This window comes from Equus asinus, chromosome 2 (assembly GCF_041296235.1).
Source record: "Equus asinus isolate D_3611 breed Donkey chromosome 2, EquAss-T2T_v2, whole genome shotgun sequence".
NCBI lineage: Eukaryota > Metazoa > Chordata > Mammalia > Perissodactyla > Equidae > Equus > Equus asinus.
The window spans coordinates 6,004,972-6,019,479 of NC_091791.1; the positions used below are offsets into that span (position 1 = coordinate 6,004,972).

Sequence of the window (14,508 nt, forward strand, 5' to 3'; positions counted from 1 at the left end):
CACTAGAGGTTTAAAATTTGATGGACACCTTACCCGAAGCATTTTTTCTCAAAAACACACAAGACCCTGAAAGTCATATTGGGCACTACAGTTGTAAAGTCTTGGAGGGTCTTAGTTTCAAACATAGTTTATTTTAAAAATCCTCTCAGTGGTGATAAAACAAACCCAGGAACCTGGGTGGCTCCTTGCAGGACCTGCCAACTTCTCCCTGCCATTGAGCCCGACTCACCCATCAGAACCCGGCCTGGAAGGGGTGCTGTCCGATGACAGGGAAGAGACAGAGGCCACCGACAGAGGCCGCGATGAAGAGGGCATGGTGAAGGATCGGACCATGGACCGCGGCCGGCTGCCTCTTCTGTCGTCCAGACTTGAGGGCTGCAAGAGAGAGAGGCTTATTTGATGTCTGTGCCAAACGACTTCCAGCCTGGCACGGTCAGACTCTTGGGACCAAGTGGCCTTAGCAGTCTGGAATCTTGACTGAAACTGTCCACACTTTTATGAACAGTGCCTGTTCTTGTTCAGGGACAAAGACGAAAATGATGATTATTTGGGGGTTTGTTTTGAAACCTTACCTGATATGAAAAATACTGGAAAGAAACTTCTTGGTTGTTAAAAATTTTAAACGCAGTTTTTTTTTTTTTTTTTACCAAGAGCACAATGCGTCAAACTGTTCCAAAGTCACGGAAGAACGTACTGACCAGAAAATTTAATTTATAGAGTAACACCCAGTACACGATTAAAGAAACTGCAAGATCTTTCGATCAACTTTGTACATCTCTGCATGTTGACAAACCGGGCAGATCATCAAAATACATGGAAGTGTAATGATGCACTTCTCTAACTAAAATAAGATGATCTTGCTGCTTCATTAAACATGGATTTCCTCCCCTGCCACTGATCAGACAGTGGATTAGATGAAGCCACGGCCGGAGCTGCCCAAGCTGCTCCTCCCTGCCAGGCAGTGTACTAGCGATGCATTCTGGAGACAAACAGTCTCTAGATGGAGTTTTCCATCCTTTCTTTGAAATATTATTGTATATTACCAAGACAAGTATCACTGAAACACAGCACGTGTCAACATCTAATTAGAAAACGCTAGTGTACCTGCATCCCAAGCCAGATGTTGGCACATCTGGGACTGCAGCTGCTGCAGAAGCTCCTTCCTTTTACCTCAGGATGTGGGAAGCAAATTCCTGTAGAATACTTCCTCTCTGTGTGGCTTCAGTCTCCCCATCTCACAACCCCACGCCACCAAAGCTGGCAACTCACTCAGTCAATTACCTCTCGAAGACCTGCTTGGAACCACAGTTGATTCCAGACTGTGTAATACCACTTCTACATCTGAAAAGTGGGCCTGTTTCTTAAATGTGTGTTTTGCACATCAAATACTATTTGATCTGTACACTCTCTCTTTATAATAGTAAAAGGTTCAAAATTGCGAAAGAACAGTTTAAAGCAGGAGTTGGTAAACTTTTTTCTGTAAAAGGCTGGATAATCCGTCTTTGAGGCTTGCAGGTCATCAGGTCTCTGCCAGAAACAGGAAAACAGCCATAGACAAAACAGAAATGAGTGAGCACGGCTCCATTGCAATAAAACTTTATTTACAAAAAGGGTGGTGGGCCAGTTTGCCAACCAGTGACTCAAAGCAAGATGCTGCTGGAATTTGCCAGCACAGAGGGTTTGGTCAGTCTTGGATTTAGCATCAACGATGGTACCAATGCACCTCTCCTTGGAGATGCCCATTGTCATTAATTGGTCTTAATGAGGAAACTAGAAAGGAAATGGCTACTTGAAGATTAGTCCAAATTGTGAAAATGTTTCCTATATGAAATCAAAGTCTACAGTACCCACTTTTCAGCCTTTCTGAACCACTTTCAGATGGCAAGCCAAGGCCCAGCTATCTGAAGTGTTCCTCTCATCCAGCCTCTTGCTTGGGCCCTGAGAGTCTGTTTTGTGCCCCACTGTTCCTGATACTTCCAAGCAAGAGTCCCGCCTGCTACTCCTGCCCTGCCCGCACCACCTTATCCACCATCCTGGGCACCACCCTGCCCAGTTCTTCCATTGCTCTCCTCCCGGGCATCTCTGTGGGACTCTGACTCTCTTTACACTTCGAATGAGACCTGTTGGCAGCCTCTGTCTTTCCAAATCCATGCTATCCTTTGCCATTTCTTCCACAGCAGCAGTTTCTGAAGACGTCTCAGAGGTGGGGAATCAGCTTTTGGAAGCCAGTGTTTGTCTTTCTGAACACCCACCTCCTCAGGTCATCCCACCTACCAATTTGGGAAGGACTGCCTTCCTGCCTCTCCTGTGCAACCGTCTCGGGCCTGACTTTGACCCGATCGTTTCTGGATCCAGGAGAGGGGCAGAAGGGAAGAGAGCCAGCAACTTTGTGCTCAGGTGACTTTTGTGGCTGAGAGGATGCTGCCTCTATGTTTCAGCATCATCCACTGTGCACATGGAGATGCAGTGCTCAAGGAGACATGGCTGAGCGTACTGTGGAGAAGAAACGTGACCTTCTGACATCTGGGTGCCATGAGCCCCACTCCTAAGAGTGCCCAGCATGATGGTTTCCATTTCTCTGACGAGTGGATCTTCACAGCAGCCAGGGGGACATGAGCATTGAGTGAGTGGGTGCACAGGAGGGGGTCAGTCCTGGGCCAGGAGGTGCAGACGGCCAGCAAGGACCTCAGTCCAGCACCTGGGAAGGCTCAGAAAGCAGCCTTTGAACATCCTACCACTGACCACAAGGGCTGGTGATGTCTCTCGAGAGGCAACCTTGAGACTTGGCCGGGATGTACGATTATGGATTAGGAAAAATAAAGAAAGGGGCACGTCAGGAGCAGGGCTCTGGTCGAGGAGGGAGAGAAGCCACTCTTGGGTCCCGCACTTGCAGGGCACCCACTGGGTGTGGCTGTGGGCTCTGCTGGACCATTCCCCTCATAATTCCTTCTTGATTGAGCAGCCTCTAGAAACTCAGCCATCAGGATTTTTTTTTTTCATCTGAAGGAATTAGTCTCTCCCAGTCCTGAGAGGTGCAGCTCCAGTGCCAGGACACTGAATCCTGTGAGTGAACTGACGTCTCTTTGTCCCAACAGCAGGGCTGGCAGGGGGTGGGGAAGTTAGAACTAAGCTAGAATTTTGGCTCTGGGGCCGACGATGTGACCTTGCGTAAACTACAGAACTTCTCAGAGCTTTAGCTTCCTCCTGAGCACACAGGGAGTGAGAGCCCCGCCTTGAGAGGCCAGCATGAGGATGAAATGAAATGGTGCAGGGCAGGGGAAGCCCGTAGGGCTTGGCACACTCCCAATGGCAGCTTTCCTCGTCCTTGCTGCTGTTGTTATTATGGCCTGAAGCACAAACTCACTTCAGCTCTCTTACCAGAAGCGAGCCCTGCCCTGCCCAATGACTTGGATGTGTTTTGCATCATTGTCTCCCAGCTGAGCCGGAATGCCCCACCTTGACCCACCACTAGTACTTACTGCCCATGGAGTCATGGGTGGGGTGGGCCGAGCTGAATTGAATCAGTGACCAGTATTTTATGGGGTAGGGTGAGAAGTAGGTGTGTTTTATAGTTTTCTGAAAAATCTTCTTCTCCAAATGCTGCCCAAATGTCAGCTGTGGACTGGAAACTCAAAGGGCCACATGCTAGCATCTAGGGGGGTCTGGGAGGAGGTGGGCCTGGGGTAGGCAAGTGGGACAGGTGGGCAGGGCCAGGTGGGGAGGTGCATGCATGGAGGTAGGAGCCTGATCTCAGCCTTCAGAGGCCACAGGGTGGGGGTGGACGTGGGGGGTGCTGAAGGACTTGCAGTCACGTGGTCAGCTCTGCATCTCCGACAGACCCCTGGCACCATGAGTGTTCTCTAAGTCTTGTAAGCCACCTCCTCTCCCTGGTGCAATATTCCACTGAACTCCAGCACCTAGAACAGGTGAAGCTGAATTTCTCCACTGAGGCAGGGGCTACCAGCTTAACCTCCCAATCAACATTCCTCCTCCCAGCAGCCTCTGAGGAACCCAGTAAGAAAACCACTGGAACAAGTCCTACTGGCAGCAGTGGAGGGAGGCCTAGAGAGGAGAAAACCAGGAGGCAGGGAGCCTCTGCAATGGCAAGAGTGACAGGGTAAACCAAAGCGCCACTGGGGGAGGCCATGGTGAAAACTGGTACGAGGGGTGAAGGGTGCCTCCTTGCTTCTCATCTGGTGACCAGTGGGTGGTGTGATATTAGCAGGGAAGACAGACAGCGTGCTCTACTCTGTGCACGTTGGGCTGAGGGGCTGGAGGGGTGTCGGGGAGTTTGCCAGGAGGCAGTCTAAGAGATGGGTGTGGAGCTCACGAGAAAGACTTGAGCTCAGCACCCGGACCAGGTGGTAGGTAGGTAGTACTGACATGGATGAGGGCAGAGAGAGAGCAGAACCAAGCAAGGTTCCCTGTTCCTCAGCAGACCTGAAGGAAGACGAAGATGAAGGGCTGGATGAGAAACACGGCAATCTTTTTCAGGAGCTTGAGAACAAAGAAATGCCTCCCATGTGCCCAGGGGCCAGCAGAGGCATGGGGGCCAATGCTGAACACAGCTGGTGCTTGTCGTGTCTTCCCCGGGGTCTGCACTCCTGCTCCATAAGTATCAGGAGACGCTGGGCTCCCACACTTTCATCCAGGGAGCGGTGGCTCCTTAGAGCCCAGGACTGGCAAGACGAAGGCCAAGGTGGAGTGAGCCAGAGGGTCTGACGAGCCGCCCGTGGATTAAGGAGTCAGAGGGTGTCCAAGTCTCCCCTTTCTACGGCTTAGGCTGGCTCAAAAAAATTGACAAAATGGTTTATGTCCTTTCTATGGGGATTTTATTTTTAAATCCATCTTTTTTTAAACAGGATGATACTATATTGCTTTTCAAAGTATTCTGAGATGGTTGCAAGTTTTCAAAGTAGATAAGATAGGGAAGGCTCATCCCGGACTGCTTTTTATTGCCACATTTCTCAGAGAATGACAGGGGCATCTGCCTGTCCCTTTGCCTGCTCAAGGGAGGCTGGCTGCAGAGTCTGCCTTTGAGGTCCCAGGATGGAGGACGACTCAGGAAGGCAGCTGCAGGGGACAAGCATCGGGGGGGGGGGGTAAACGCACTCTTAATTCTGTTCCTGGACCACCCTCCCAATAAGCCTGACCCGCCCCCTAGTGGGGGTTGGGGCGGGGGGTGGGGGTGTCCTGGCTGCCCCTATAGAGAAGGTGGAATGTCGTGATGATGCCATCTCAGAATGCAGCTGCCTCAGAACAGGGCAAAGCTGTCCTTGAGTAGGGGGACACCTGCCACCACTCAACCCCCTGCCTTCCTGCTCTTGCTTTCTCTCCCCTGTGCCCAACAGCAAGCGGCACAGAAATAATGAATATCGGTAGAGAAAGGGATGTGAAGGATGTCTGGTGAGGCAGACAGGTTTCCGTCATATTGAAATATACATTAAATGACTGATAAAAGAGGAAGCTTTTCACTTGGTAAGAAAACTTTGAAATTTCACAAGTGTTTATTTCTTAGAAAGAATTAAAAGTAGCGTCAAACTTTGGGAGAGATGCACTACGAGGCACTCTGAAACTCTTCTTGCCACTTAACTCTGATTGTAATGAGCTATAAGCTCCAAAGTGATCAAGCACTGCTCAAGGATTCTGACTTGCATGAAGGGTCCTCCAGTGTGGCCCAGCAGGAGAGCACCCTGATTTCCAAGCCTGCTCACCTGGAGCAGGCCCCCCACTGGGCTGGCAGTCCTGGAATCCTGCCTGCTGAGTTTTCAGACCAGAGCCCAGCAGTTGTGTTACTCTTGGCTTTGTCAGGCTCGTGCCCTGCTGGCCCGGGGCCCAGCCATGGCCTGCTGGGGTCGGGAGAGTGGGAGAGCATGGAGTGTAATCACAGCCAAATGAACTTCTCTCAGGGAGAAGCTCAGTCTCTATGTCTCCAACCACATGAGAAGGCAAGAGAAGGAAAGCTCCACAGTGTAAACGACAGAGGAGTGGCTAAAAGCACAGACTCTGGAGGTAGACTGATGGGGTTCAAACTCTGGGTCTGCCACTTGCTGGCATGTGACCTTGGGCTAATTAACTTTCCCATGTCCCCATTTCCCCATCTGTAAAATGGGGATGACCACAGTGCCTCCCTCATAGTTTCACATGGATTAAAGCAAGTTTATATTTGCACAACACTTGGAAAGGTCCCTGGCATGTGGTAAGCACTAAATTAGTGTTTGCTAAATGAGATTAATGTGTGAAAAAAAGAAGTGCATTCCACAGAGCGAGCAGCAGACAACTTGAGAGAATGGTGGACAGATGGAGCTGGATCAAAAAAGAAACCAAATTGCACACCACATTGGACACCTGGTTCTTTAGGAAGCAGAGAAAAATGCTGTGTGTTGTGAGAGTGGAGTAACTGCCCACAGCACGCCTTCCTTCTGCAGGATCACGGAAGACTTGTGCGCACACATCCCCTCCATGGAGCAGGCATGGGATTCCAGTAGAGCAGAAGAGAGCTTGCATTGCTGCTCATCTCTGAACAACGGGGAAAGGGGGCCAAGAGGCATCTGCTGTCCCTGACATCTCCAGAGTTCAAGGGCTATCAAGGTTAGGACCTACGAAGGCTCGCAGAGGCCGTGAGTAAGGATGGAAATGCTGCTGTGACCCACACACCACAGTAGCGCTGGGATGTGCGGTGTCTGGCCTTGTCCCCAGAGCTGCTAAGACACTGTTCACAAAGATGGTCTCAAGCCTGCCATAAGGCTTAAACTGTGAGGTATTTTGCATCATTAAAAATTACAAGCCACTATTGGATAATGCTCCTGATCCTGGCCCCTGCTCAGAAACCTTACACGAACTCTTAGCAAAAGCCCAGTTCTGCCCTTCATCCCCAAGCAGAGCCTCCTGCCCCAGACTGACGTTCCAGGCTCTTGGAGGTTAGGCACCTTTCCAATTCCTCCCTACGATTTCTCTTCTGCCCAAGGCATGGCTATTTGTGCACTGGCCTCTGGCCTGTCATTCAAATTCCTGCCTCCCAGCCTTTGCTGAGTGAGTCCTTTCTCCAGGTGGTATCCTCCCCTGACCATCTCCAGCTCACCCTTCTTGGCCTAGATCAATGAGTGCTCCCTCTAAGAGGTAAGTCTTTGCTAACAATTTCAGACCTCAGCAATCCATCACTCCTCCCCTCAATGACTTCGACCTTCAACGGGACACAGGCTCCACTTTTGCTCTGGGACATTGTGAGGGCTGCTGCTCTGTGTAGCATTTAACCCTTTGTTTGTGTTGCATGACTGTAGGTGTGGTCTCTGGGAACCAGCCCGAGTTGCATGGGCCTCTGTGAGATTTCTCTGTTGCCCCACCACACTAAGGGTTCACAGTAGATGAGTGGGGTATTTGGTGATCAAACAAATTCATGAATGTTTATCCACCCTGACATTTCCAACTATTGAAAGGAGGTTGTGGTTTGCTGGCAGACGGACTGACAAAGGGGGCTGAGATCCCTTAAACCCCCGCTTCCTAAGCAGGCATCATGTAGATGTCTTAGCTCTTCTGCCCTGTGAGCCTGACCCAGTTGGACAGCGTGACGCACAGCACCCCCCGTTCTTCTGCAATGCTTCCCACTTACCATGGTTCGGACGCCATACTGCTTTTCTACTTTCTCCTTTAGCTGTTTGAAACAGGCTTCCATTCGCTCATGAAATGGCCTCAGTGCTTCTGTGACTTTGTCCCCATGAATCCTGATCCCTTCGGCCAAAAATGGAATCTGCAAACCAGAGAGGTCGACATGCCTTACTTCTTGGTTAATGATCCAGGGAGAGGAACACACACCAGGCAGTAAGCGGCACCGTGCAAAAGGCATCTGCTTTTGTTTCCAAATCGAACTGGCTGATTAAATTCATCAGCAGGCACATTACCCCCAAAGACCAAAACGTTTGAATTAAAATCACTTGTGTTTTAAACTGGACACGTCTAGTGAGGCGCTCAGCACATCATGGCCACTTGATTACTTTGCCCGACTGGCATTTGTGGATCAATCCAGAATAGACTTATCTGTGGTTTTTGCTTATGTATGAGAAGAGCTGCATTTCGAATTAGTTTAGATGTAACTTGGTCTATTAGCAAAGGGTCATGTCACAGTGCAAAGATTTTTTAGCTAAGAATATCGCGTTTATAGGCAATTGAGACCATATTCCAAAATGTCTAAATCTAATTATACGTGATCTACAGTCCTGAAGGATAGTCTTATTTGGAAAGGAAAACCAAATTTATTCTTCTTTAAAACTAAAAATAATCACTCTTCTGCCAACACTGCTGTCACAAAATATCCATGCCAACACTTCACTTTCCGAGTGTGGAGATGTAGCTGACCTTTAAAAGTGTCACAGAGAGACATTCTCACTCCCCAGCCACAGAGACCCTCTGAGTGGCCGCTGTTGCGGGTGGGTGTCGGACGGGCTCCTTCCATTCCCCGGCTTCTGCTGCCCCCGAGGCTCAGACCGGGAGTCAGACACTCTTCAGTGCAATCAAGTGAAGAGGCTTCCTCTTAATAATTTATAATTAAATCAAAATACTGATTAAAAACAGATTTTCCTAATATGACAGAACACCAATCTAAACGAGCAGATTTATTAGTGAGAAGGATAATAAGTACACAATTGAATTTCATGTGAACAAATTCAAGAAATCTTATCAAGAGAGATCAACCCATAAAATGTATTTGGTTGCCATTTATAGCACACAGCTGTTGCCTCTCCTGGTGCTCCAGGAAAGGACGGAGGAAGTGAGCGCTCCCCGTGTTGACAGCCCACCCTGCCTGCTCCAGGGCTGCAGGGACCCAGCAAAGTTTGTTTTCCTGACAGTTGGGCCTATACCTAAGGCACAGGCCTTTCTCACCAATTATTGCCAAAAGGACAGTGGAGGTGAGATTTCAAAATAGATGGGATACTTTAATATTCCAAATGAATTTTTCTTGCAGATGGCAGCTTCCCAGGGGCTAGCTGCAGTTTGTTGAGGTTCAACAGTGGAAAACACTCACAGTAATCCTTTTGCTTCCTGAGTTCTGCCTTGGGGAACGGCAAAGACAGGCTGGGGATGACTTTGGGGGTTGGTAAATGTATTGTGTCTATCCGTGTGCAAAGGCAAGCATGGAGGTGCTATCTAGAGGTCAAAGCACAGCCACTCTAGATGCTGATAGCATTTTTGTTTAGAAAGGACCTTTCTCAAATGAGCAAAATGCAGTCTAGTTGTTTCTACATTTTTTTGTTGGTTTGATAAAACTCTTAATCGGGAAGATTCTTGACAGCAAAGAAGCTACTTGCTGGACTAAAGTTAAGACTATTTGGTTTAGGTCAATACTGCATGAGCTGCATTTTGGCAGGTGAAGTGTGTAGGGTAAGAGATTTATCCCCCAACAGGTCCACGACATAAGTCACATATGACTTTCTTCTAGGCTGGGGTCTGACCTCTGTTCTGTGTCTACTTGGGGAGGAACTGCATCCTGAATAAAGCGATGCTCTGTGTAGACACGTTCCCAATGAAGGAGGTGTTTAGCATACCAAGAGAAGCCGTGGACTGATGCCTGAAATGGTCTTTGGACACTCTTTCGTTCAGTAGGTTCCAACCAGGCTGAGCATCAAAATCTCTGGGGAAGATAGCTGAACCCCACCCCCAGGACCCAGATTTGCTCTAGGATAGATCCCGGGAATCTGCATTTCTGAAGAGTTTCCCAGAGCCCAGAGAGGAGTCACACCTCCAGTTATTCAAAGTGAGCACGCAGCCTGCTCTTAAAAGATGCCCTTCTACGTGATGGTGCTCCTGTGTGTCCCCTACACAGAGTCACGGCCTGCCAGCAGCACAGAACATCTGGAAGCACTGCCCAGTGCTCCAGGAGCACCACCCCTGGCGACAGTGGCGCACCTGCCATCAGCTAGGGATGATGAGTGAGTTTGGTCCTTCATCTTTGCGCATTTCAAAAGAGAAATATGTACAGATCACAGCAGTTTAATACGTGTCTGTATGGATTCACCTGTGGACACTCGGCAGGGATGCTCAACAAGACAGCTGCGTTAGGGGAACGACTGAGCTGTGCCTTGGAGGAAGGGGCTAGTGCTCGCTCCTGACCTGGAGACAGCTGTAAACCTAGGAGCGGCCCACGAAGGCTGCACGACCCCAGCTCCCACCTGGAAGACAGGTCAGCACCATCATCTGTTGCAGTGAGGGCAGCAGCAGAGCGAGGAGCTGCCCGGGACTTAACAACCAGCCTTCCCAAATGATTGTAGGCACCGAAATGCGCTTACTGTACATCAGTGTTGGAAACTCTGCCAACGAGGGCTTGGGATTCCCAAGAGGAAAGCCTCACTCAGCCCTGATGAATTTCAGGAAAAAACCAAACCAAACTAACTAACAAAAACAGAAGAAAGCATTCTGATAATCCCAAACTTATTTCTAATGACCATATGACTCAATTACTGATACTAAAATATGGGTTCTCAAAACATTTGCAAATGAAAGCGAAATCACAGGTAATGTTTTGAATATGTATTTTTCATCACTCTTTGATTTAATGAAGTTGCTAGAAAACGGATTCTTCCTTTCAACTTTCCTGTGAGCTGCTTTAAAATTCATCGTTTAATATAGTTATTAGGGGTGATGACACAGTGCTGACATAAAGTTCTCCCTGGGGAACAAATTATTTTCCTCTGTAGGACTTGAAACTCTTAAAATCCAATTTGCTATAAAAGCTTACAGGAAAAAAAAATCAATAGGACTTTTGCAGACCAAACTAGTTTTTGTGTAGCAATGGTTTTATAGCCTTCAGAGGGGTTTTGAATTTTGTTCCCTTCGGTTTCTACAACATCAAAAATGGAATCATTCAGACTCTTAAACTCTTTCTCTCTCTTTTTCAGTAACAGAGGGAGATTGCCTACATGAGGCTTACGTTCCATGCAAAGAACCACCCTTGGCCAACGAGGTCCCTTGGGGTCAGCTCCCAGGGTTTCTTATCAGAGAATAATTCCAAGGCAAATAGATGTCAGATGCCTACAGATTTGTGGCAAAGTCACACCCATTAGGATGGTTATCATAAAAAACAAAACCAGAAATTAACAAGTGTTGGTGAGGATGTGGAGAAATTGGAACCAGTGTGCACTGCTGCTGGTGACACTGTAAAATAGTGCAGCTGCTGTGGAAACCAGCATGGCAGTGCCTCAAAAAATTAAAAATAGAATTACCATATGATCCAGCAATTCCACTTCTGGGTATACTCTCAAAAGAAGTCAAAGCAGGGAATCCAACAGATATTCGTCCACCCATGTTCACAGCAGCATTATTTGTAATAGCCCAAAGGTGGAAGCAACTCTGGTGTTCCACGGACAGATGAGTGGATAGACAAAATGTGGTGTGTTCATGTGATGGATTATTATTCAGCCCTAAAAAGGAGGGAAATTCTGACGTGCTACAACATGGATGGATGTTGAGGACATTATGCTAAGTGAAATAAGTCAGTCACAAAAGGACACATACTGTCTGATTCCACTTACATGAGGTACCTACAAAAGTCAAATTCATAGAGACAGAGAGTGGAATGGTGGTTTCCAGGGGAAGGAAGAATGGAGAGTTATTGGTTAATGGGGACAGAGTTTCAGTTTTGCAAGATGAAAAAGGTCTGCAGAGAGATGGTGGTGAGGGTTGCACAGCAATGTGAATGTACTTAATGCCACCGAACTGTTCACTTAAAAACAGTTAAGACAGTAATTTTTATGTTATGTAAATTTTACCACAATAAAAAAAATATCTATTATATATAATAAGTACTTATAACTTGGCTTGAAACCAAACCTTAGCTCCACTCCACCCTAAGAGGTCTCACCAGTCAACTGATGATGGAGAAGCCACTAAGGGAAGGCTCTGGGATGGCCAGGATAAAAGTGTCCACAGAGGGACCTCCTCAGAGGAACAGCCTCAGGGCCATGTCAGGGCCCCAAATGGCAGCCTGGGACCCCTGGCTGAGCAAGGTGGCCTGGGGTATAACACTCAGTCGGGCACAGGGAGACCCCAGCCTCTGCCTCCCACAGCCTCTTTCCTCAGCCTGGAGGGTGGGGTTTAGGTCAGATGGCATCCTCCTGGCCTTGCACATGAGAAAACGCAGCCTAAAGAAGTGAGCTGCCCCGAGCAGCGAGCAAGCAGGCAGAGCTCCCGTGAGAACCGAGTCTGGACATCCCCCCCACCACCAGGCTCATGAAGGCGCCAAGAAGCACAGAGGCGTGAACAAATCACTTACAGCTACACACAAGACACCCTCCAGAGTCACCACCCTTTAACACCATGTCCCTCTGAGGAAAGACTCAGAAGGTCTCAGGAGCATGAGCAGAAAAGCAAAATAATATCCAGAATGACAACTGGGAAAACACCAATGAGGACACACACCACCCTCCCCAAACCCTGACCACAGGTGAGGAGGCTGGAAGGGAGGGCGCCCTGCAGTTTCCCATCGACCCAGTGCTCACAGACTGCGGGGTGCGGGTGCCTGAGCACCCTCCCGGGACAGGCTGGAGCTGAGCTCCCTGAGATGTCCCGGTTCTGACCTTGCATTTCATTCCTTTCTGTCAATACCAGACAAAGAGTTTCCAGCAGCTGGTAAAATGACCGAAGGAGGAAACAGAGCAGGCTTATTTGCAAGAGAGAACTTTCTGGGTGTTCAAATTCATGACTGCAGCCCAGGAGTTGAGTTCATCATGGCAGTGGTGGGTAAGTTTATCTGGGGACAAATGTGGCTACATGCCTTCTGGCCAATGTCAGGCCCATGTGCCACTGCGTGAGTGCAGAGGTAGTGCAGGAGGATCCAGGCCTAGGCTCCACTTTTCTCCCCCGCCCAGCCCTGCAAGGCTGCCTCAGACATTTACCTGCCATGCAATCAGGTCCTTGAGCTTCTCGATTTTCTCGTGGGCCTCTGGGTGCTCCTGCAGGTACCGCTCTGTGAAGAAGGCCTGGGGGAGACAGGGAGAGCCACTCAGGACACCCGCTCACCCAGCCATTCACATTTTTGCATAGCTACTGTGGGCCAGGCCCTGGGGGCAGAGCCGTGTGTAAAACAGACCCACACCCCTGCCGCCACAGAGCTCACTCCCACCAGGCTGGACACTCCTCAGCACTCAGGACAGAATGCCTGGTAAGGTCAAACGCCGCAAACGGAGTGAACAGGCAGCCAGGAGGGGCACTCAGGGTGGCCCCCCTGGTCCTTGGAGTCTGGCAAAGCCGCAGCTGCTCGCATGCCCGTGCCCCGACCCTGCGCCCTCCCTGGGCCTGCTCCACACCTAACAGCAGCTCTAACCAAGCCTTACCGCTGTGTCCAGGTCAATTCCCCACCCCATGCAGCTGCCCTGGGGCACCGCCCCTCTGCCTCCATTAACTTGTCTGGAAGTCAGCAAACCTTTCCTGCGAAGGCCCAGATGGTAAATACTGTAGGTTTGTAGAGCATATGGGTCTCTGTCACAACTACTCAACTCTGCTGTTGGTGTATCAGGAAATAGCCACAGACAGTAATGAGCGGCCGTGGCCACGTTCCAAACCTGATCTTCAAAACCAGGCGGCGGGTGGGCTGCAGGGCAGACGCCCAGTCTAGACCACACCGTGTCCTTCAACTTCTGTCCATTCCTATCGAGATATTTTCCCAGGGAGTCCTGCCTATCTACTCTAAAATATTCTAATTCTTTTGATTTTCCACAAAACTGTATCTTTTGGTCTTTAACAATCCCAGGTCTCTTGAAAGCCATCCAAGGGTCACTCTCCAGAGTTCCATTAGCCCAGCTGGGTGGGAAAGCCCAGGGCTAGCTCAGGATGCACAGTGGGTCAGGCTTGGGGTTGGGCCGTGACCTTCTGCAGCCTGCAGAGGCTGCCTCTGGATGCTCCTGGCCCGGCCTTGGCTCAGTCACAGCTGAGATCACTCAATCAGATTAGAGTAGCTTCTGGGCTTGGAGACAGCATTTGGAGTTTTCAATCTGTCCCAGGACAAGGCTGTAAAGAGAAGCTGTCCTGTCACATGCCTTTTCGTAATTTGCAAAGCCTCCCATGACAGCAGGGTCCACGATGCCATTCAGAAGCATGGAGAGGGGGTTGATGGGGAGGCTGGGGTCATCCAGGTGCTGCTGTACCATGCTGTTCATCTTGTCGTTTGTCAGCTGCATAGTCTCGATGGCGTTCTCCAGGGGGCTGATCTCCACCTGCAAGGAAGGAGGACGACAGCCCTACATCAGGCCAGTTGCTGGTGGACCCCTTGCTGGGGTCCTCTGCTGAGGCCTCTGGCTCACAGGACCTCGCCAGAGGACAAACATTTCAGAGTGGGGCAGGCTTCCTACTCCCCATGTACCTTTCTTCCCAGTGGAATTTTCGGGCAAGAACCGTTATTGCCCAACCAAGAGCTGCCCGGGCATTTCAGTAGCACTGCGTGTTTCCATAGATGTGGCCTTCACATGCAAATTCCAAAGGAACAGTGCAAGGCTGCCCTCTCTGGGGGCTGTGTGTGTGCCT

At 49.5% G+C, this 14,508-nt stretch overlaps 1 protein-coding gene across 3 annotated transcripts in view; it reads right to left on the minus strand.

The window, feature by feature from the left end:
- Positions 1–14,508, minus strand: part of DOCK1 (dedicator of cytokinesis 1) — a 505,440-nt gene that overhangs the window by 16,248 nt on the left and 474,684 nt on the right. For 2 of the 3 annotated variants that reach the window (XM_070481013.1, XM_044748741.2), the window contains exons 45-48: positions 14,025–14,201; positions 12,885–12,968; positions 7,610–7,747; positions 230–375 (exon numbers count right to left, since the gene is read on the minus strand). In XM_070481013.1, coding sequence (XP_070337114.1) covers positions 230–375; positions 7,610–7,747; positions 12,885–12,968; positions 14,025–14,201 — 545 coding nt within the window. Of the gene's footprint in view, positions 1–229; positions 376–7,609; positions 7,748–10,816; positions 10,853–12,884; positions 12,969–14,024; positions 14,202–14,508 lie in introns of those variants that run through there. The other variant, XM_070481015.1, reaches the window with a different exon arrangement.